General features: G+C 37.1%; 1 protein-coding gene across 7 annotated transcripts in view; it reads right to left on the minus strand.

Moving 5' to 3' along the window:
• The window catches only part of TRPS1 (transcriptional repressor GATA binding 1), a 264,786-nt gene that overhangs the window by 189,754 nt on the left and 49,297 nt on the right, over positions 1 to 25,735 (minus strand). For all 7 annotated transcript variants that reach the window (XM_010588465.3, XM_064268008.1, XM_023545950.2 and 4 more), the window contains 2 exons: positions 23,633 to 24,561; positions 8,286 to 9,415 (listed from right to left, as the gene is read on the minus strand). In XM_010588465.3, coding sequence (XP_010586767.1) covers positions 8,286 to 9,415; positions 23,633 to 24,559 — 2,057 coding nt within the window. In that variant the 5' untranslated portion in view covers positions 24,560 to 24,561. The remainder of the gene's footprint in view (positions 1 to 8,285; positions 9,416 to 23,632; positions 24,562 to 25,735) is intronic.

The raw sequence follows: 25,735 nt of genomic DNA on the forward strand, positions 1-25,735 counted from the left end.
TGAACTATTATGGTCATTTCAAAGTATTACAAGCAACTGATTTATTATGTATTGTTTGAAAGAGCATGACAGGTAACATACACAAATCTAAACGGAACCATCGTGGCCCTCATCCTTTTAGAAACTCTGTACTAATGCACTGTGTACTTAGCTTTTTCAGATGTGTTGATAATTAAGTGCTTATCATGAAAATCTGTTCTTCAGAGTTAGCAGAGTGCACAGTCCATGTTCTTTCCCAGAGCTCTTTTAAGAATGAGACTGAGCAGTGCCTACATTAATTTGACCACCTACTATATCCAGTGTTATTTCCTTCAGCCAGAGTTTACATATTTTATATCTAAAAGATTTCAACACTGTTTAAAAGTTTAAAAATATATTCATAAGTCTCCTAAGGAACAGGTGCTTGTCATCATATATATTATGAAAAAACATGTGCATATTTCCACATTCTGGCCAACAATGACATTTTTTTAATATTTGCAGACAGACAATAATTATATTATTGTTGTTCAATAATACTGAGCATTTATTCTTGTGTTTATTGGACATGTGTCATATTGATGTGAACTGATGCCTCATTTTATCTATTTTTCCTTTTACTGAAGTTTAATTTGATTTGCAAAGTATCCCAGATACAAGAGATCATATTCAGCACATCACTGTGTGAAATATTATATTGTGGCCCCGTCACAAATTTTATTAGCTAGGTGCAACTAACAAGTTAAAAAATGTAAGCTCTTTACTATGAATAAAATTGATTAATAATTAACATACTTCTTTATCTTGGGTAACCAAAATTAGGATGCAGTTTGTTTTGTTTTTTGTGCTTTAAGTGAAAATTTACAGTTCAAGTCAGTTTCTCATACAAAAATTTATACACATTGTTATATGACCCTAGTTGCTCTCCCTAAAATGTGACAGCACACTTCTCCTTTCCACCCTGTATTTCTTATGTCCATTCAACCAGCTCCTGTCCTTCTCTTCCTCCTCATCTCACCTCCAGACAGGAGCTGCCCATTTAGCCTCATGTGTCTACTTGAGCTAGGAAGTACACTCTTCACAAGTATCATTTTATGTCTTATAGTCCAGTCTAATCTTTGTCTGAAGAGCTGGCTTTGGGAATGGTTTTAGTTTTGGGCTAACAGAGAGTCCAGGGGCCATGTCTTCTGTCATTTATGTTAAAATTTTGTCATCTAATGTTAACGACACACAGAAGTGTGTGTGTATCTTCTAGGTTTTCAAACAAAATGAAAACTGGAACATAATCATAGACTTTGTGCTCCTTCCATCCCACTGTCTCAAATCGTAGTCACTGTAATGCTACATACCACCATCCTAAATGGTCTGTGTAATATATTTACCTACAAATATATTCACACACACATATATACACACACATACGTATATATATTTGTTGTGTGCTTATCTGGTAGATTCTGACTCATAGTAATCCTATATGAACTGTCCCAGAGAGTTTTCTAGGCTGGAATCTTTAAGGCAGCAGATCACTAGATCTTCTGTCTCACGGAGCTGCTTGTGGGTTTGAACTGACAAACTTTTGTCAGCAGCCAAGTGCTCAACCATTGTGCCACCAGGACTCCTTGTGTGTGTGTGTGTGTGTGCGCGCGCGCTACAGCTGAATACATGTATATGAATATATGTATATGGTATGCATGTGAATGTATACATACAAATATATGCACATAGTTTGCTAGTGTTCGAACTTATATAAAATGGTATCTGGCTGCAAGACATCTTTTTCCATTTGTTTTTATTCACCCAAAATTATGCTTGTAAGATTCATCCATGCTCTATTCAACCGTCATTTATTCAAATTCCCTACTGCTTTATATTTCATTGTGTGAAAAGTCTACAATTTAATCAATCTCATGTGGACAGATGTTTGTTTTTGCTTTTGATAGATTTTTGTTTGGGTTTGTTTTGCTCTTTCAAAAAATTACCACTACGAACGTTTCTGCACAGGTTTCCCAGCGTGCCTGTGCAAAAGATTTTCTTCTGGGGAGGGAAATTATATAGTCATTGGGAATATGAGCATCTCACACTGCCAGAATTTACCAAATTCACTTTCCAAAGTCCTTATGTACTGATACTTCCTACCCCTTATAATGCCTTTTGTCTTAGAGTTTGTGTTTACTGAGATGAATAAAGTGACCTCATTTTGTCTTTTGTTAGTATTCGCCTTGTGTAACCTCCTCTGTCCTTATCTTTTCATTACTGAGATCTAACTTAACTGCACAAATTGTTCCATATGATAATGAATTTTCTAAAATCTGAATTCTTTGTGGCTTAATATATGTCCATTTTTATAAATATCCTATATCTGCCTGAAAAGCACGTATATTCTCTAATTGTTGGGTGCAGAGTTCATTAAATTGTTTCATTCGTTGTTTAAGTCTTTCACATTTTGAATAATTTTTTTGTCTGCTTGACAAAAAGCAGGTTTCTTAAAATTTTCAACTGTGATTGTGATTTGTCATATTTCCCTGTAATTCTCTATCAATTTTTGCTTTGCGTGTTCATAATTATTTACATTTTATGTATTTTGAACTGTTTTATCATTCCCTGATGAATTCAAATTCTTATTATGTGATGATGACTCATTTTTTTCCCTCATACGCTTGTCTTAAAATCTATGTTGCATGAGATTAATGAAGCTATCTCAATTTTTCATTTGTTTTAAATTTGCTGGTAAAACTCAGACTATTCTTTTCTTTCAAACTTTTCATAGCCTGATGTTTTGGCTAAGTATTCTGTAAAAAGATATCATTTTCTTTTCTTTTCTTAAATACAGTCTGATAATATCCCTTAACTCGGAGGTTTAATCCACATACATCCATTAAGAGCTTTAATATCTGTGTATTTTTTAATCACCTTCCTTTTGTCATTTTATTCATCCAATTATTCAGATGTTTCTTTTGGTATCCTCCCTTGTCACTGCTATTTTTAAAAAACAGATTGCATTTTATGAATGTCCTTTATTTTATGATACCATTTTTCTCTTTTTTTGTTTTTTTTTTATAGCTGTGGAAGTTATGGAAGACTCTTTTCCTATTTTTTTCACTGGTTATCTTTAAAAATTTCCAAGTATACATTACATAATCCTAACTCACTTTCCATAGAATTCAAGGACATTAGAACGTCTTAATCCTGACCATCTTCCCTTCAAGTTCTCAGAACAGCATTTCCCAATATCTTAGTTCTATCCCTTTTTAAACTGCATGCATTAGGCAGGCTATGTTCGTTTAGACTTATTCAGGTTTCCCTGGTCTTTGCTTTGCTTATCTAATAATGTCTTTGCTTTGCTTTTATTCTTAGAAGTTTTAACAGGTGTACAATACTGGGTTGACAGTTGGTCCCCCCCGCCCCACAAAAAACGTTAGTTTCCCCCTTCTTCTGGTTTCCATTGTTGGTGATAAAAAATCTGCTGTCAATCTATCTTTTCTAGGTAGCTGATCTGTTTTTTTCTCTCTAGCTACTCTTAAGGACCTCGCTGCTTTGACATTCTTTACTTTTACTACTATGTGTCTATGATTGAATTGATTTTTATTTGTCCTACTTAGTGTATGCTATGATTTTTTGTATCTGTGTATTCATGCCTTTCATCAGTTCTGGAAAATCATCAGCCATCTTAAATTCAAATGTTGACTGCCTGTGCTCCATTCTCTCTAGTCGTTTCTTGCGGGGATTTGATTAGATAAATGTTAGAACAGCTCATTATACCTCCATATTTCACTATCCATCTCTGATACTTTTCCATCTCCTCCATCTCTTACATGAAGCCCTGGTAGCACAGCGGTTAGAAGCTCAGCTGTTAACCCAAAGGCCAGTGATTCCAACCCACCAGCCACTCCAAGGCCAAAAGATGTGGTAGCTGTCCCTTGTACAATCTGGGTAATGTCTTCAGATCTAATATCTGATTAACTCATTCTCTAGAATTTTCTTACAGTGTTTAACCTATTCATTATGCTTTAAGTTTCAACAATTCTGTTTTTCAATTCAAAAATATGCTAATTTTTTTAATCTTCCGGTTCATTCCAAGTCTGTTATTGCTTATACTGTTTTCTAGTTCTAATTTTTATTTCCTTCAACATTCAATATTTATTATTTTGTGACTGTAACCTCCTATATCTGAAGTTCCTGAGTATCTAAATTTATTATTTGTGATTTCTACTGATTTTGCTTATGCTGGTTTATTCCTCAATGTGTGCAATTTTTTTTTTTTTAAATAGTGAGCTCATGTAAAGTTATCTTAGTCCATGGACATCTTGGAGGCCAAATCAGCATACTTTCCTATGCAGACCACTGTGTTTACTCTTGCCGGACACTAAAATAAGATATCAATGTGAAATCATTTTAGCCACTTTCAAGGCCCCAGCTCAAAGTGAAACGAACTCAACACCCTCTCTCCGCCACTGACTCTAAGCTTGACCCCATGATCAACTCCAGCAATAATATGCCATTTGCTCTTAGTACAGCCTCACATTACTGCTTGTTTACTGTTCACTTCTCTTCAGACTGAGTTTAGCTCATTACTGGTGAGGGGAGAAGAAGAGCTTTAGAAATTTCCTTTAGTTAATGGAAGTTTGACAATGCATTAAATAGTAGGTTTTGTATAGTACAGCTGTTTTTAAGGAGATCATCATACAGCTTACACCAGAAACATAGGTTGTACACTGAAAATTTTGATAAGGAAAATGGTAGTCAATTAGAGAATGGATACAGTGTCTAATTAAATAATAAAGAAAATGGGAGTTAAAGAAACATATTCAAGAGTGAAATACAATAATTCAGTCATGATGTCAGTTAGAGGTATAACAGGCAAGGATGAAACAAGAGAATTGACTATTTGGTCCCAGTTACTATAGGATAACCCAGCTTAAACCTGGTTCTTAAAGAAGGCTCCTTGGACAGGCCTCCATCCTGATGTTTTCACTCAGAGCTCTTAAATCAATTCTCCTGCTTCTCAGCTCTAGTTATTTTTTATAACTACATGATTTCACATATTGTACAGTTCTCAGCTTATGCTAATTCTTTACTATACCATAAGTCTTGTATATAAAGCACTCAAAAGCCTAGAATACGCCACAGTCATAACACAGAATTATGGTGGAAGTTTCCCAACATGAATAATATGAATAAACATAACCGTAACCAGAAAGATACTATTGCAATATGGAAATGCTTATCCTCTTTCTTATTCTATCTTCAAAATATGGCTTTTTGAGAAAATGCTTTGATAGCAAATCAAGTTTTAAACATCCATGTGAGCATTTCCTTTCTTATCCCTGGGGCCTCCATCGTTATTCAACTTTCAGCACAGTTCTGTTTTACGTCCCTGCCAAACTATCACTCCTGAAATTGTAAGTCTTCAAATTTCAGATATTTCTACAAGAATTCATAAACAAATTCGAGACAAATAACTCAGCACCTTAAAGGCTCTAGGGTCACCGAACTGCATGAGATTTTAAGAATATGTACAAGGCTATTTCAACGTCCTAGGGATGCTATTCATTTTTTAAATCAAAATGATAAAACATTGAAAGGTTGACTTAAATTTAAAAATGCACAAATAACTGTCATTTGGTGTGAAACCTTAGGTCTTCAGAAAGGTCTCAATGCAAAATTAATCACCATGTGAACATTTAAACAGAAAAGTTCCAAGACCATATACTAGTCAAAGATCACAATGTAACTTACCCTGTAGATCTAAGTTTATTCATAACTACTGTGTGGTCAAAAACTCAACAAGGATTTCATTTACTTAGAAATATTTACTGAGCATCTATCAACCATACGGGCACTGCGCTAAATGGTGCAGATACAGCAGTTATACCGTCATTAGGTGCTGCCAAGTCGGTTTCAACTAATGGCGACCCAACGTATAATAGAACAAAACGTTGCCCCGTCCTGCACCATCCTCACAACAGTAGGTACATTTGAGCCCACTGTTGTAGCCACTGCATCAATCCATCTCACTGATGGTCTTCCTCTTTTTCAATGACCCTCTACTTCACAAAACATGATGTCCTTCTCCAGGGACTGTTCTTTCCTAATAACAAGTCCAAAGTGAGTGAGATGAAGTCTCACCATCTTCACTTTTAAGGAGCATTCTAGCTGTATTCCTCCGAGACAGTGACGATAAAGATAAGAATAGTCTTTTCCTTCTGAAGCTTATTTTCATTATTGAATATTGACTAAACTCAAACTATTTAGTAGTATTTTTACTTATAGTTTTATTCCTTGGGGGACTTTTCATTTACCCAAAGTGTGCCGAAAGCCTCTTTTACCAGACAGGTTTTTCATCAATGGCCTGTTTCCTCAAGAAAAGCCATTTGTCCAAGTGATCTGGTAGACAGATGTACTGGGGTGTGTGTGTGTACTGGCTGATTGTCTCATGATAAAAGAAAGCTGCCTCGGCAAAAAAAAGAGGTTATCTAAGTTTTATATCACCTAACAAATGTAAATGCACAACACATACATATCCACAAATCCAGCTAGCAGAGCTCAGAAAGAAGTTAATGTCTGCTAGCCCCAGAGATAAATTAACATGCGGCCAACATCAGAGGAGCCAGAAACACTCGCTGCAAGTGTGAACACATATTTGATTCTAGGACTGTGTCTTTCCTGGGGCCGACCTTATAAATTAAACAGTGTAAATCTCAAGTAAGTGTTTTCTGAACATTTTGATTCACTGTGAACATTAGACTGCCCTTCGAATTAACATCAAACATTATTAGCCTGTTGTTGGACATGAACTGCTTCAATATTGGTGACTGACAACACAAACATATACACATTCACACTAACACAACTCTGAAAGAGAATGAGAGGAAATGTTTACCATCTACTGGTATGAAAACCAAAATAACTAGATTTTTAAAGTAGGGTTTTGCATCTACCCCTACCCCTGTTGCTGTAGAGTCAGTTCCAACTCATAGCGACCCTGTAAGACAGGGTAGAGCCGCCCCACAGGGTTTCCAAAGCTGTAGATCTTTATGGAAGCAGACTACCACATCTTTCTCCCTCGGAGCGTCTAGTCTGTTTAAACCACCAAACCTTTCCATTAGCAGCCAAACACTTAACCCCTGCACCACCAGGGCTCCTTGGATATTGAATCTGCATATAGAAAATCACTTAAAAATAGTAAAGCAATTTACTTTGATTCCTGGAGGCGTAATAACAAGAAAGCACTCAATAACTGCTAAGTAATGTCTGAGCATGTTGTATCCTACTCATAATACAAGTATCCATTTCAATGTTCCTTCCTTAGGGAACCATTTCCTAATCTGCCAGGTTAGGCTGGGTTGTCATTACACGCAACCACAGTACACTGTCCTGTATCTTTAATGATTCTTATCACTGATAATGATCCATTAAGCGTCTGTCTTCTTTACTAAACTGTAAGTTCCATGAAGGCTCTGCCAATGCTTGTCTTGTTTCTCCTGTATCTTCAATACATGGCACTGAGAGTATTCCGGGAATTAATTAATTAATTAAGAAATGATCACATAAATGAAACCAAGTCTTGTGTCCTAAATTCATCTCCAGAAAATATGAAGGATTATCTGGGAAAACTAATGTTTATAAAGATACTAGGGTGAAGGGAGAAGGAAAATACTAAGCTACCCTAGCTCTAGCTAGGACTCTGAAATAGCTTAAGCACTTTCATCCACTTGGAGGAATGAACGTATAGAAATCTAAAATCAAACAAATTACAGAACACTCACCTTCGGATTACCATTTAGAGACCAAACAAGGATGTTGTGGAATTTTTCAAAGCTAGACTAATGCCCAATCTCATTTTGAAAGGAAAACAAGCAACACATTCTCAACTGATTGATTCCCAGTTGGGCGAGTGAACAGAATGTATTATAGCGGTACCTTTAATTAAGAGTTGTGTTGTCAAAAATTAAGGGATATGAAGTCATATTTAACAAGGACAAATAAATGGGTCGTGGTAATTTCATAAACTCATCAGCAATGCCAGCATTGCTGCAAATTTAAAAATATACTCAGCGAATGGTATAAAACAGGTAAGAAACCTACAAGTAAATGGTCTGAAACAAGTGCCCAAATTAAAATCTGTGGTTATCAATCGATAAAAATATAATCAGCAATTTTATGAATGATCTTTTATGTGATTTTGTTCGACCACTTCCCCAAGTCATCCGAATCACTTCCAACAATTATTAGATCAGGAGTCTGGATTCCTTCTACTTCCATTGCATTTTCTTGATACTCCCCTCCTCCCCAGTATGGCTTACCTGTAGTGTCGGGAAATCTCGTCTTCCACCTGGGTAATAAAATCACATTTGGTACATGAGTGTTCTTTGCTTTCCTTGACAGTCTGCTGCCCCTCTGATCCTTGCAGATGATTTGCTTCTTGTTTGACATCCGACGCTTGCGACTCATGCACACTCTCGTAATGAAAGAGGAGCACATCTACATCGGGGGTGGAGAAGGAGCACTGGTGGCATTGGTGTTTGACTCTCGAGCTTCCGGCCGCCCCAGGAGACAAGTGCAAAAGCAAAAGCGCACAGTGGGAACAATTACTTTTTCTGCAAGCAAATGGATAAGTAATTTCTCCAAGGTGCTTTTCTGGGCTGCAAAGGCCTCTGGGACAGAATGGACAGTGCTTAATGGTACACTTGTGAATGTTATGGAGCTGCTGATAATGACGGAGAAGTGGCCCCACTACAATTACATCAGGGCCATGGCTTTTGGAATATCTGAAGTCACAGAACTGACAATTGTAGCTTGTTACCATGTTATCCTCTGCTCCCTTGCTGGGGAAGTCCTTCTTTTTAGCCCCACTAGAGCCCTTGTCTACCTTGGAAACTGGCTCCCCTTCTGCACTTTTGGCTAGATCATTCTGATTAATGACAGAGCCCCTGGAAAGTTTATCGTTCAACTCTGGATTAAGGCTGCCTGGCTGCGCTCCTCCATGCTGTTTGCCATAATGTTCTAGCAGTTTAACTGAGCTAGATGACTCACAGCTGAAACTACAAAATTTACACCAGTAGTAACTGGTGGCATCTGTACCATTTTGCCTCGAGGAATCAAGGGGCTTGATGGGCACTGAGTAGCCAATGGGAGTGTCATCTCCCGCCTTGACTGTGATCTTGTCCTGCCACTTTCCCAAGTCTCCAGAATCACTGGATCGAAGTGCAGGGATAGATTTGGTAGAGTTTTTCTCTGAAGGTTTCGCACCCTCAGAAGAGGGGAGAGAAGCCTTTATTTTGTTAGGATGAGTCTGAAGAAAGTGTTGTTCTAGTTCAGTTGATGAGTTGCCCATGTAAGTGAAATTGCAGAATTTACAGCGGAAGTACTTGGTGTTTCCTTGGCAATCTGGTGTTTTCCGTCCAATGCCAATGAATGTTCCACCTGAAGTGACCTGGTGCAGAAGAGATGCATGTTACTTCAAACTTGTCATTAATTCAATGAATTCTCAAGGGGAAAGGGGCGTGTGATATTGCCAAGCATTCCATGTCAAAAAATACAATAGCACTTACTATGAAATCACTTGAATAATCAGGGCCAAATAAATTCACTCCTCATTTCTCTGTAGCTACATTTTGAGAGGCTCATTATGCTAAACATTTTAGGCCAAAGTAACAGATGAAGGTAAGTAATGAAAGCACTGTAACTAATTCAAGAGATTTAATAATATATACTTAAAAAAATTTTTTTTCAACGGAGTAAGTTTTACTATTTCCTCCCTCAAATCGCATTCTTGCAGAAGCAACCAAATCACGTGGAATTTCTTTTCACCATGCTTAAGGGTTACCGTCAAAACCAGAGTCAATTGCTCAGAGATTACTCAATGCAGACATTCCCCAAGGAGATCTTCTGTTTAGTTCCTACAGCAAAGAGGCTGCTGGCAGAGATGGCCTACTGTACCTTTTGGGTAAAATAAAGGTGTTAAAATGACCACACAAAATGGCTTATAATTGAAGTCCTAGCAATCACAAATAAATTAAAAATAAAATGAATGGAGTGGGCAGGAAATCTTGATGATGAAGGAGGACCAGTGTGGACAGTTTAAAATGTTTCCTATTCTATGACAAAATGAAAAGAAGAAAATCCCCAAGGGCCTTATTTGATTAAGGCTATGTCTCATGGCACAGGACCCAACCCCTCCTGTGGATGGGTCATAGGGATTTCCAAAGACCAGCAATTCACAGGATGAAAATCACAACTGCTCTTCTTTTTTTCCCAAACTATGAAATTACATAGTATTGGAGTATTATGAATTGAACTATGTCTCCCAAAAATATGTATTGTAAATCCTAAATCCCCACACCTGTAGAGGTAATCACATTTGAGACTAGGACTCTGTTACGTTACTGAGACCATATCAGTGTAGGGTGTCTTTTAAGCCAATCACCTTTGAGATACAAAAAGAGCAGATTAGGCACAGAGGAAGAAGCCCAAATGGAGGGGAAAGTCACCAAGGAACCAAGTAAAAGATACTGAAAAGATACAAAAACCTTATCCCTGAGCTGACAGAGAAAGAAAGCTTTTTCCTAGAGCTGGTGCCCTGAATTCAAACTTCTAGCTTCCTAAACTTTGAGAAAATAAATTTTTGTTTCTTAAAGCCACCTACTTGTGGTATTTCTGTTATAGCAGCACTAAGAAACTAAGACATGGGGTTATGAATACCTTTAAAGAGTACTTCGTATAACATTCTGACTCCCTTTGCATATGCACCTCAATGGGCATCCCAACTAAACGCCTTCACTGACCTACAGAAATTCATAACAGACTTTTTGACCGAAATGCTCCAAAGAGGGAAAGATCTCCTCTCCCAACTATCAGAGAAGTCTTCCAGCAACCAGATGTAATATATTAAGTGGCATGATCATGTTCTGCCTTCTTCAACAGCTGCTCAAAAATGACACGTGTGATCACCACTCATATCCAAATCGCTTCATGAGAAAAGTCTCAGGCATTTCAAAATCATTTTAAAGGTTCTCCTTGAAACACAAATAATATTCCTTTGGTTCACTGAGAAATATGTTTGCATTCCTACTGTACAGGACTGAGACTGAAGTCTTCATTCTGCCACTCAAAGAGAGGTGAGACCTTAGTCAAGTTACTTAACCTCTCTGGTCAACAACTTTGTCAATTTGGAAAGTCTCCAATTTTATTTTCAGTATCACAGTTCTAGGAAATGTACATTAACATAAATAACATTTGCTGTACATTAAGACAATAATTTATGAAGGTCTCCAACAGGCTTTAATTGAAGGATGATAATGTTTCACTTAAGACATGTCTATATCCACCATGGAAACCCTGGTGGCGTAGTGGTTAAGTGCTACGGCTGCTAACCAAAGGGTCGGCAGTTCAAATCCAGCAGGTGCTCCTTGGAAGCTCTACGGGGCAGTTCTAGTCTGTCCTATAGGGTCGCTATGAGTCGGAATCGACTCGACGGCGCTGGGGTTTTTTTGGTTATATCCACCATACCAAGTACACAGATTTCACTCAGTCAATAGCTGAGCATCATCTAGCCAGAAAGCGAGGAATGAGGCACTCTCTCAGGAGTCAACCCTGGCAATCAATCACTGGTGTGAGGATGTCAAAGCCACACTACTGAAGGACACAGTTTATTCACCATTTTAACACAAGTGATTAAAGCAACTAAAACTTGGATTGACAAATAATGCATAAAATTGCAAAGTTTCTACATATACTCCCCAAGTGGCCAGAAGTAGGAAGAAATCTTAACTTCAACATACAAAACATTTCAATGTGATGCCACCAACTCAGCAACTTCAAACTTGCATCAAGGCAGTCAATCCAGGAGCATCCCATTCTTCTCTAATAGGCAAAGCAAGCAAGCATGCAAAATCTAGAGACACAAATTTCCTTTGTTTTAGCTACCACATTGCTTCAGGGTTGCCAAGCTTTCCAAATATAAAATGTCTTGAACTTCTGCTTGTAGAACAGGGATTCCCAAGAAACCACGACACATCATCACTGTTTCCTTGGTTTTGCAATCATCAAGCCTCATGTTCAGTGTCTGCAGCAAAAGAGCTGAATGAGGAGTGCACATATTCTTAAGAAATCCCTCTACATAAACTGTTGAAATGAATTTAAATTATTACTAAACATCACACCATCTCTTCCAGTATTTGACAACAACTTGAAGAGTCAGAAAATCCAGACTAAGAATGACCATAACAGGAAAGGCTCTTATAAAAAAAGAGCTAGCAAACATTTTGTTTAGGATTAACTAAGCTACCATAGAAACTGCACTAGGTCTTTTACGTTGGTGGTTGCCATGTGTCTCAACATTGTGTTTTTTACCCATGGAAAACCATCCATTATTTAGGATTCTTTTAGTGGCCACAGACTTTAGTGATGCTAAAGAGTGTTTTTATACTACTGAACACTCTTTCAAAAACCACACAAACAAATAAACAAAAACTCAAGGATCTCAATGACAATTTTGACACTTCTCTACATTATCTTTTTGTCTTCTCGGTAAATAGCAGTATATTGTATCAGTATCATATATTACAAAGAACTGATATTAAGACTTGCATATTATAAAATCTAATTTTGTAAATTTACTTAGTCTTGGTAATACTTACATAATTACCCAGTGTTTGATGCCTTTTCTCTTTCAAAAGGAAGATATAAAGGCTATATTTGTTTCCATGTTTATACTTTCTACAATGTCAGATGTACACTTAAGTCAGAGGGAAACATAATTGATGCGTATTATAGAAATGCCATTGTAAAATAAAATGTAAGTTATTCTTTTAGAAGACAGTACATATGACTATTGGCCACTGTCATTTTATTTTCATGACCCACAAATATTAATTTCAAAACTTATTTTCTAGGTTAAGTACATGTGCACACATACACAGAACAAGAGTTATGCAAAATAAGTGCCTGTAGCAACATTTTATTGAAACTCATTGCCAGGAAACAGTGCCTACGCATTCAGAGAATGATTTCAAACTTTTCAAATGGTTGAATCCAGCAAGTAAAAAAAAACTTATCCTCCCCAAGCTGCAACTATACTAAGAAGAGATCACAAGCAGAATACAGCTTTCAGTCTTTCTTTTTTTGCTAACCAGAACTTCAATTACAGCCCATTAATCCAGTAGTTTCTTTGATATGGGTATCCACATTTTAAGAAATGTATGAAACCACAAAGTCAGCTTGGGCCAAAAATGACATCTATTCATTCATGCAGTCAGTAACTACTGAGACTCAGCTTGTACCAGGCTCTGTGACAGACACTGGGGATACACCAAGGAACAAACTAGACCACATTTCTATCTTAAGATACTTACACGTTAAGATCCAAAATTGTACACAAAAGTCATTTACTCTTTTGTATTTATTTGTGCTTCCATCATTTCCTCCCAAGGGAAGTTCTCTAAGTTAAATTCCATGAAAAGACACATCATTTAACCTTCCTCAGGTATATGAATATAAATAATACTGTATAACTTGCCATTTCATAGAATTACTGTGAGGATCAAGTGAGAGAATGTATCTGAAGATTATTTGCAAGCTCTAGGGCTGTGCACTCCAACTGAATTTTCTGCAATAATGGAAATGCTCTATAATCTGTTCTGTCCAATATGGCAGCCACATGCCCTTGAAATAGGGCTAGTGCAACTGAAGAACTGATTGTGTTTCATTTAATTTTATTTAAGTGATTTTTATTTTTTATTCGTTTAATTCTACCTAACTGAAATTGAAATAGCCACATGTGGCTAGTGGCTATCATACTGGACAGCACGCTCTACAGTAATATTTACACGGATGGGATTATTATGTAATAAAATAAACCTTTATTCCTCCTGTCAATGGGAGGAGCAGCCTAAATGAAGGGGAAAATGGCGAAGTCATTCAGTAACATAAACTTGTCACTCCCAGTCTTCTTAGCTGTAAACCTGAAGGTTATTTTCTGCCGTTACTAAGTTAATGCTTCCTTTTATATCCCTTCTTTGACTGCAAAAATAATAATTTTGGGAAGCAGAGAGGGACTCAATACATTTGGTTGAATAAATGAATTAATGAATGAACTCATTAAATGAGATGTGAACATGAAGAGAAATATCTCACACCAAGGCCCCTGAGTCACCTGAGATAAGGAAGTGATAGTAATTCATGGTCCCAGTATCAAAGGCTCTGCTTGACATATATGGACTTCTTCCAAAAAAGTACAAAATGCATCTCTCTCCCCAAAGCAAAGGACTATGGAGCCATTTGCTTGTGAGTCAGAGTTATATACAGAGAAACACCCAACATAGCTATTAAGGCGTAACAATGAGCAAATTTTAAATTGATCTTAACTGACTGAGGCCTACAATGGGTTTTACTCTAACACTGGTTTTAAAAACTATTTCCTGCATGTAGTATTCTCCATGGTTTTCATTTCTAACTTACTAACACATATCTTCACACAAAATGTTTCAGTGCAGAGGTCGACCATATAAAAATGGGTCTTTTTCAAGGTCCTTAACCTCAAATTTATTTTTTACCTCCTGTGGAGCAAAAACTAATAAGAATAATATCTAAAAAATATGTCAAAAGAAAATATTTTGAGGGAAAAAAAAAAAACTCAGACCTCCTAAAATGCCACTTTTGCACATGTACTTATTTTCAATGTAAAAAGTTTTGTTTGAACCACACACAAACTTCTCCTCAGACGTGGTTCCTTTTCAAGTATCAAAATTGATAGCAACAGAGACAATTATGAAGGTACTAATTTAAGAGGACTTAAGGTTATGGGCTGATAGTCAAAAAAGCAAAATCTGAGAAATAAAAAGCTAACTTGTTAAAAAATCACTGTTGAAATACGTTTCAAATAACTTGAAATCTCTAAGGGTCAATCTTGGAAGAAAAAAAATAGTCAGAATTAATTTTCTAATTTGCTTATGGAATGTTTCTGCATTATACAGTATTTCAAAAAACATTTCAGAATATACAGTGAACCTCCATGTTACAATTTTTGTTGAAAACATTTAAAAAAAAGACAACGAATCTAGTTAGATGACAATCTTCTCAGTCTCAGGACACAGATAAGATTATTCTTATGTCACTATAGTAACTCCGGTAAGTGGTGTTCTCACCTGGAACTGTAAAAGCCAACCAATCTACATTTTTATTTTTTGAAGGGGGAAGAAATTTAAATTCGTATAAGGAGAAACAAGCAAATTCAAGGGAGAAATACTGCATGTTCTTAATTATGCACATGTTCATAATCTGCTTTTTGGATTACAATAATAAATATTCTATCCCAAACTGGTTTTCTCCTTTTACACAGCATAATTCTGAACTAATTTCTCTACAGTTATCTGGCATTTGGGCTGATAAAATACCAATAAATCTTAAAGCCTGTCTCTGTAATTTAGGGGGAACACAACACAAAACAGAAAAGGTAATGCAAGTGGATTAGAAAGCTGAGCGCATTAACCATGGCACCGCTCTCCTGCATCTGACCCACTGCTGCCAGTGGCTCATAATGGAGATGAGCAAAAATTGCATATGTGTTCTATAAGGTATCTTGGTAGGAAAATAGAGAGTCTAATCACTGAAAATGTAAAACTTTCACCAGAGAAGGGCTTTGTTGCACACCTACTGTGTGCCAAGCACTGGAGATACAAAGAAAACTGACATAATCCAAATGCCAATATGCCTACAGTTTAGTACACAAAGTTCACAAGTAAACAGATGACAGCACACTTGTACTTCGTGCTTCTGCTGAGATGTACCAGCTTCCACGACAACAGAGAGCAAGAGGAGCATCTCACCCAGAACCACAGATCAGTAAGGGCTTCTGGGAAGAGGTAACAGTGGAGCTTTGGACAGCTGGGTGGGCATTTGAGATGAGCCTCAAGGGCAATGCTCACAAAAAGGCATTTCACATGGAGGAAACAAAACAAGTAATAACACAAATGAGGGTGAAACAGTATAAAACACTCTCAGGAAAAGTAAAGGGAGATTCAGGTATTACCAAACTTCAAATGGAATCTGCTATGTAATGGTACCTGCTATGTAATAAGTGCTATACATGTGCTAGCCTTATTCTTACTACTATTCCTTCTAGAAGCATAGTGAGAGATGATTTGGAAAAGTAATGCATTCTTGGAGAGAACTGCCCCATAGAGTTTCCAAGGAGTAGCTGGTAGATTCGAACTGCTGACCTTTTGGTTAGCAACTGAGCTCTTAACCACTGTGCCACCATGGCACCTATTTAATTATATAAACTAACAGAAGGTGGCCCTATACTTTCTATAAAACACAGAATAATTGACCAATAAGTAGAATTTAAATAATAAGAAATGGAGGGACTTGAGGAAAGAAAGATGGGAAGAAGGAAGGAGGGAGGAACAAAGAGGAAGGAAAGGTAGGGTAGGAAGGGCGGAGAAGGAGGAAGGAGACAGAAAAAATAATAGAAAGGAAACAGAAATGGAGAAGAGAGAGGAAAGGGAAGTGAGAAGGGAAAAGAGCCAAACAAAAGAGAAAAGAAGGAAAAAGAAAAAACCAAAAAGAAACCAATAACAGTTTCCCGCTGCTGTTGAGTCAATTCCGACTCACAAGCTTTCCAAGGCTGTAATATTTATAGAAGCAGACTGCCACATCTTTCTCCCGTGGAATGGCTGGTAGGTTTGAACCACTGACACTTCGGTAAGCAGCCTAGCGCTTAACGAATGCGCCAGTAACAATTTACTAAGTAAATATTAAGGATGGAGGCAGTAAAAGCATGAAGGAGGATTGAGTAGGATAAACTATTCAACTATTTGGGGAGAGATAAATATCAGAAAGAAATCCAGGTTAACTCTGAGATTTCCAGCCTGACGGATTTAAATATGGGAGTAGAGAAGAAAGTGGGCAAAAATAGTTGTTTGGGGGAAGGAGTTAACAACTTCAGCTTTACACGCTGACTTTGAGGTGTCACTGGAATACCAAGGTGGAGCTACCCATCAGCTGGAAAAACAGGTCTTAAAGTAAACCATCCTTTATTGTAAGATTCCCAAATACGTTACCGGACACATGAAAGAATTCAGGTGTTCTTTAATCTTACATTAAAGGAGAAATGCTACACAAGTAGGCTATTTCTGAATTCCTCAAACTGCTCACTGGACCCACACTTTGCTCACTTTCAGAATCCAGTGAACAGACAGCTCTAAGCATGGCTGAGGTATGCACTGCGCTCAAATTAGACACTCTAAAGGCCTTAGGATTTGTTCTGTCTCCACACCCATCCATTCCTGTGCTTACTTGTGGGCAGAGGATAAAACTTTAATTACACAGCCTTGGAAAACAGAAGTGGGAGCTCAGTGCATCTCCTCAACCTTTAATCTTCATAGAAAAACCAGCCTAAATTGTGCCTAGTAACTCTCTGAGCAGAAGAAACCTCTCAGGTCATTTAATAAATTTCTAAAACAAAGCCCTCTAAATGACTGGAATATGAACTCAAATCAAATGCGCAGGTGGAAAGTCCCTTCATTTGGGGATAAAACATTGCATCCCTACTTGATTGAATCAGAATTCACCCCTTACACCTCAATAATTATTTAATCACAATATTTTTTTTAAATGATCTATCAGCAAAATTAGTTAGCCTTTCAATGGTTTCAACTGTAATGCCAGTAAGTTCAAATAAAGCAGCATTAACCCACTCTACCCAGTGCCGTCGAGTCGATTCCGACTCATAGCGACCCTATAGGACAGAGTAGAACTGCCCCATAGAGTTTCCAAGGAGCGCCTGGCAGATTCGAACTGCCGACCCTTTGGTTAGCAGCCATAGCACTTAACCACTATGCCACTAGGGCATTACGCTACATGAAATGGATAACAGACCATCTCAAAGAAATCAGTGAAGTCCCCCATTCAATGTGATTCACTTGGTATGCATCAAACAGTCCAGGTTCATCAGTCTTACATCTTCTCCCTTACATGCAACTGGCCTATCTTCTATTACTTTTCTATCTGCAGTAAACTTAAGTCTTGTATTTGGTGAGGCCATATATCATAGTGGCTGTGAAGATAGGCTTCTTTATCCTGTCTACCTTGGTTTACATTCCATTTCCTCCCGTTACTCAACTCTGTGATCTTGGGCAGGTTATTTTCAGTCCCTATATGCTTCAATTTCCTTGCGTTTTTGAAAATGGGCATAGTGATAGTGTCTACTTCACGGGTTTTATGAAGACTGATTAATACATGCAAAGAACTTAGATCCATATATACATGTAAGGAACACTCAGTAAATGTTAGCTACTGTTAGAAGTGAATGCAAAATTGGAAAAATAAAGTTACATGCAATTTTTTCCAAAATTGGAAAAAAGATACATGCAAACTAGTAGATGGAAGGAGTATAGATCAAATTAGAAGTAATCCAGCAAAATAAATTTCACATTTGACTTCCAATTAAAAGCAAACAAGAATTTTCCGATAACACTTCAAATTTTAGAATAATACTAGAAAGAATTGAAGAGATCTACGATTCTCATAACTAGACTCAATGAAGAAATCAGAAAAGGAAGGGGAAGTACTCTGTCTGTGAACTCCCCTGGAGTGGGGACATGACTTACGTATTTGTGTTTTCAATAGACGCATGTATGCTGTAATTATAACAGCCTAAGAATAAGCACTGTATAATCTGCTGATTTGATATGATCAGCAGAGCAACTATCTGACAGATAACTTTTATTAAGAGTTGAATAGTGCTAAATTTGATTGGATGCACCAATAACCATGATTTCTTCTTCTAAACACTCAGCCTGTGAAGAAATGCAGATATTCTAAATAGTGGTATATATGTTCTTCAAACAATGGCAAATAAACAGGAAGTCAAAAAGGGACTGACTTTTTTTTGCTGGCCCTCATGTAAGAAAGTCGAACGGAGATTTCACTCTCAGGCAGGTAAAGGGGTTCAAGAAGATGGTCAAGATACTCTAGTCAGGTGGCTACATTATCCAAAAAGGGTTCAAGAAGATGGTCAAGATACTCTAGTCAGGTGGCTACATTATCCAGCTCAGCCATCTACACTGACGAAAACGACCTGGTAAATGCCAAAACTTTGCTTCATTTTATGGCCTTAGGGTAGGCATATGTTTTATTTTGCACACTTTATTACTTGTTAAAGACACACAGTCCTGAATACATGTATGGGTTCATATGCCAAACATTCTCTACTATATAGACAGTCTGAATGGATTAAAGTCTCATTCACCAGTTTTTCTAAAGTGCAATCATCCTCAACTCAGAAAAACAAAGAAACAGAACCTGCTAAGAACTACAACTTCCCTCCTATTCCAGATCAAAGGAAACTCCAAGGCAAAAAATAAATATTTGGAAGTAAAATTCAAGAAAAGTCAAAGTAGACCACAATGAGATTAATGTTCCCTGAGGGTTTTGTTTTGTTTTGTTTTCAGACCAAACTCTAATCCCCTGTTCAAAAGAATGTACTGGTATATGTTAATAAAGCTGATACACTTCAATATGTTGGAAATACAAACACAAAATATGACTTCCTATCTCCAAAATCTGTTCTTCCTGCTTCTAACATGACACATTGGACAAGTCTGATAAAAATATTTACAAAACAGAAATGTAGCTCTCCTAGCTTAAATACAAGACCGTTAGTGGTAAGTTAATGGTGAAATTTTTCTGTTACCCTTAGAATTTTATTAAGGGACTAAATGAATTTAACAGATGGAATCCAATAGCTATCTTCTTGGAGCCCTGAATAATGAGTGCAGAATAACAGGAAAGGTTTATGGTGCTAATATGAAAGGGCAATATATACATAGTGAGCATTTATAAACACGGATGGCTTAAACACTTTCCCGTGGGAAGCACAACTTGACAGGACTCCTACTTTTATAACCTGATCTAAGGACTACGAGCTCCCCCATAAAGATGACGCAACGCACCAATGCACAGCGCATTAAGCCCTAATGAAACAGCAAAGTTCATATTCAACAATGCAGGTCTCCATTCACTGATGGCTTAAATATAAGCATAATAAAACAGATTTAAAAGAAAGAAGCTGTAGTTACTTTTTGAAGAACTCAATCTCTAGTCCTACTATTGTCTATATGTGACCCTCAAAGGCAAAACATAGGTAGTTAAAAATTACATGAACCGCTTACCAATCATGCCACATCCATTTTTTTTTTTTTTAAGCATAATAATAAAACATGCAGGAAAAACCAAAAATTAAAAACTAAGATCCTAGTCAAGTCAATCAACTCTGAGCTAGCCGTTGTATCTATTCTTGTTTTTCTTGGTAACGAACAGACATGTTTTCTGATTTCAGGGTTGTGCGTGCTGCATCATCAAGGTGCGTGGGGTAGAATCTCATAAATTCCACAGACTTAGAAAGGACAGTCCTGATTTTATGATGGGTACTACACTTAAAGTTACCTCCATTATCCTGCTGGGGCCTCTATTTACTATGCAGCAGGCACACACAGACACACATACAAAATTTGTTTGACAATATTTCTAATAAAAGTTAATCTTAATACTATTCATTGTAATATAATTTACACAGAAGTAACCAAAAAAAAAAAAAAACCAAACCCATTACTATTGAGTCGATTTTGACTCACAGCAACCCTACAGGACAGAGTAGAACTGCCCCATAGAATTTCCAAGGAGCACCTGGTGGATCTGAACTGCCGACCTTTTGGCTAACAGCCATAGCACTTAACCACCACGCCATCAGGGTTTCCAACACAGAAGTGGGTATGTCTAAATTTCAATTATTTCCCCAAATATATGTCAAACTGTTGACAATAATTTGAACTCAGAACTGAAAATCTTTGAATCTGTTTAAATTATTTCTTTTCCCCAACCATATATCTCACATTTGCAGTCAAGTGTGTTCAAATTATTTAAAACCATCCAGGTCAAACCAAAGTATAGATCAAAGCCACAGAGTTCTTTAAATCCTCTACTCTGGCTTCTGTTCCCTTTTTCTTGGCCTAAAATGTCATAAATCTATCATTAACCACCAACTGTCCTGAATGTGGTGGGGGCGGGGGAAGGCCAGATGAATTGAAGAATATTAATGAATTGCTCATCTGTTACTTCAATTAGTTTAAATGATAGATTTATATAAATAATTCCTGAATGATTACTTGCCCGTACTACTCATATTTACCAACATCTTTTTATCAGAATCCACACAAGCCATTAGCTTACTACAAATTTCTGACAAAACTGCATTAAAGAAATTCTATAGTCAGCATTTTATCTCCCACAGCTTTTAGTCTCCACAGTTCAAGTGCCAAGGAAAGAACCTCTCAAAAGGCATTTCAGCAACACAAGCATGTTTGGGTAAAAAGGGGAATTTCAGATGTCCTTTTATTCAGTTTACACATATGGGGAAGCCTGTTCAATATTTATTTCAGCATAAAAATATTAATAAATTGCTTTATCTTCAGACATGTTTCTGCATCAACATCTGGTATATGGGCAAAATGTCTGAGATCAGCATTTGGCCAAAAAGTCTATTAAATGTTCTCTTCATAAAGTGAAGAACATTAACTCTGCTAAGCCTTATTCCTGAACCCAATCGTTTCTTTGAAATCATCACCCAGTTTTTCACAGATTGCTTTTTTTCTATTTTTAGTAACATTATTTTTCCTGGAAAAAAAAAATTGATGTTAACAAGATTATCTTCCCACATGCTGTTTCCTACCATCTTTTGTCTTCTTTACGGTGTGCGGCTGCAAGGACGTAGTAGACAGCATGGACTAGGATCGGCTGTTTTATTTCTAGTTCTATTAGTTCAAACTCAGATAGCTCACACATCTGTTTTATTTCTAAAATCACTGCCCAGGAAAAGTGTTCAGCTCGTTCTGCCCAAACATAAACTTTACTATAAATAACTAAGAACCTAACAAATAACTGTTTGAGGGAAATGGAAGTGTGTTTAAAAATCTGAATTCTTCCAAAATATAGGCCTCAATAATCTTCATTTTAGAGCCTTCCTGACAGCCTAGCTCAGCTTCCCTCAGATGTTGTCCCCAGAGTGAGCAAACTGAAACTACTGCCGGAAATCCAGGTATTAACATCATATTACTTGCTAATTATAAAACACCGTTTTACAGACTGACATTATTCACTTCTAACCCTTCTATCTAAAACACGTATTTTGCAGTTTGACAGCACAGTGTATCTGACATTAGACAGTGAAACGATCTTTAATAAGACAGAAGTTCAAAGCATGTAGCTTTCATGCATAATAACTACGCTGCCTTAATTTGGTGCTCCACAGAAATAATTTTATTTGTAGCAATCCACAAAGTAAGAGGAAATTTTCAGAGAGCTCTGCCAAAACGAAACTGGCTTTTTCAGGGTTCTTTTTTATATCTCCTTCAAAGTGGTAAGACTGCCATTCTGACATTTAAAAAAACTCGGAAATTCCTCTTCTGATTTTCCCTATAAGTGCTGCAAAAATACGTTCACTATCTGTTATTGACAACTCGTTTGCCTGTATTTCTGTATTAGCACTAGGTCAGTAGAGGGCTAAGACAAGTGTGCTGCAGCTGTTGAGTTGATAAAAATGACTGATATTTTAAGGGATTTAGGAAGCCAAATAAGTGTAATGTGATTTCATGAGTTCTCAGGTACTTCTTCTCATCTTTCCTAAAGAAGGTTAATGTCAAGCTTAATATGTTTTGAAATCCCCCTGGCCGAACAATACAATAAAAATCTACAGACTGTAACAGAAACTAATACACTTTCTCAGGATGACCATGAGTTTTGACTATACTAAAATGACTAAAATTAAACAAATATATTTCTTTAGACTCAATTCCACTTTTCATTCTATTGGAAATAGTAACAGGAATTTTTTTTTTTTTTTTTTTTACTTCACATATGCTGTGAACTAAAGACAGAAAAGTAGATCAAAAAGGTATGCCAGTTTTAATAAAAATCTAAATCTAAATTGTTACTAAATGCTTTAATAAATTATTACCATTTTCCTGAAATACCAAAAGAAATGCTTTATTAGCTTCCATTAAGGTCATTCTTGTGTCCCTAGTACTTACAATCACATGGATTTATTTTAATCAATATACAATTCTATTTCCAAATTTCCATTTGCAATTAGTTTGTGTTTTCAGATGTATGTTTCTTGCACCTTCAACTGTGACCCATTTCTAGTCCAATTCAATGTCCAGCTGAGCATAAAATCAAATCCTAATCCAAGACATAGGAAAGACCCTTACTGAAGGAAATGCTTTATAATCTAAAATTAAAACAAGGCATGTATTATTATCATGAGGACCATAAAGATCAGTGCCATATTTGGAAGACTGTGGAAACATTAAGTTGCCCTGAAATATGTCCAGAAACACGAAGCATAACTAATTCTACGAAAGACTTTCTCCCAACCTAATAGAAATGTTGGGACTGTTTCCCATGATGACAGGTTAAAGCAACTCCAAAAACACATTTAAATGAAATTGATACGGAATGTGTCCATCTTTTCTGCTGGATCTAGCAGAATACCCTCCTAGAAATGGGAGCTTGGGTTTAACACAGAACATACGAACTCACGTTTCATTACTAATATCTTTTTCAATACAAAGAGATCACAATACAAAGCACAAACCTGTACATCATAGGTCCCATTTAGTAAAACAGGCCTTGAAGAGTTGATGTCCTGCAGCACACCAGAAAGTACAGAACGGTTGACCTTCTGGAAGTCTTTGGAATGGCTGAACTGCACCATGTTGTGAAGGGCCAAGATTTTGCTGTCCAGCTCAGCATCCTGCCTGGTGCGGTTATGCAGTCCTAAGTGATACTTTCGGAAGTGCTTAATCAGATCTGTGGGGTCATTGCCATAGTAACCATACCCACAGATATTGCATTTAAAGTCCTGAAGCTCTGGAGACAGAGGTGCCGGGTCTGGGTTGTCACTCACCAGTAAATCAGTTTTGGATTTATTTAGTCTTACACCCCCATCTGAAGGCACTTGTGGGTTTTTTGAGGCCACTGAAACTGGGCTTGAGCCTTGACAGTTGGCTTGACCACTCTGCGCTTGCCCTGTTTCCTCCGTAGCCTTTGGTGACATCTTATGATCTTCTTTTGTCTCCGAAGAATCCCCTGATGGGGTGCAGGCCATATCTTGAGGGTCATCTGTCTCCGCTCTTTGAGGAGATTTCAAGGGCTCACAGACTTCCCCAGCAGCTGGAGATGAGAAAGCCAACATATTTCTGTCTGTCACCTCATCATGCGGAAAGGAGGGAAGGTTTCCTCCCTTACTGGGGCTTTCATAATTGAAGCCAGCCTTCTCACTCAGGACTGAGCTTTTTAAGTCCTTCTTACTGCTAGAAGATGGATCCTGGACATGCAAGCTCTGTTCCTCCTTATTATTTAGTTCTGCAGCATCACTCTGATCCGTATTTTCTGACATCTGATCTGCAGAAAATTCTTTGTTCTTTCCAGATACCTTGCTTTCAGTACCTATAGGCTCCAGGGTCTGGCCCTCGCCTTCACTAGCAACGTTTCTCAGAGGGGGGTTCTTTTTCCGGACCATATCTGTACAAACACAAGGAAAAGGCAGACACAGGATTACTTGGTGAAAGTTACTGACATATAATCTAATCTAGAATATTTTACTTATTCTATTATTTTTCAATGTACCAAATAAAGTACTACTAAGAAAAAACCCATTTTAAATGTTGTAAAAAACTGAGACTAAAGCAGACAACTTACATTTAGAATTATTTTTATCACAAAGAGTGCCTCATTTTTATTTCAAAATGGTTTTAGGAATACTGATTATTACTACCTCCATCCCTCCTGTTAGCTATTTAGTTTTTCATTCCTGCCAAATTATACTTTTTGCCCAGTTTCTTTCTTCAGTTATAGTCAGTGACACCTATGTGTGTGTATACATACATATATACATTACTCATAGGCTTATTTATACATGCTATATATTATATATAATATGTACACATATGATATATATGTATATATAAACACCATAAACTAGAACTCAAAATTGTTACAATATGCAACCAGGATATAAATATACTTTCAACCAAAATATTCTCGTAGCCAAAAGACCGAAACAGCTTGTTATAAACAGAGTGAAAATGCCTCATTTCTTTCAGGAAATGGAGGATAACAAATTGACATCCCTGCCCTATTGACAAATTTCTTTAAGTCACCTTCAAAGTGTGACTGAAAGTTAGGAGGACTTAGTACACATCACAGTGACCAGGCTGGGTTTTACTTGAACTATATCATCCAGCATGAGAGGGAAACACTCTTGAATTTTCAGGAAAAAACAGGTGAAAAGTACCTCCACCATCGGAATACACTGTAAGTTCACTAAATATTAGGTCAAACCATACAACATTGTCATTTTTTTAACTCAAAATGGTAAAATGTTGGCAATTTCCTATGATTTCACCTTCACAGGCCAGCTCAACTATGCCTTTCAGGTTAGTAGCATCAGTGACAGGGTCAAAATAAGAACCCTATGACAAATTTCTCTACTGGAGTGTAATGAGTCAGAAATCTAAAGATATAGAGAGATAAGAAAAAATCTGTGTCATGTCAATAAATGTATTAGCAAAGACTCCTAGGGACTGGTTTTCACGGCCTTTGTTCCTTAATTACCCAGGTGAAACACTGTCCTGTGCTGTATAACTCATTGCCCCAAATGTCTCCTGGAAACATCCACCTGTTACTGACTAATAAA

This window comes from Loxodonta africana, chromosome 14 (genome assembly GCF_030014295.1).
Source record: "Loxodonta africana isolate mLoxAfr1 chromosome 14, mLoxAfr1.hap2, whole genome shotgun sequence".
NCBI classification, from domain to species: domain Eukaryota; kingdom Metazoa; phylum Chordata; class Mammalia; order Proboscidea; family Elephantidae; genus Loxodonta; species Loxodonta africana.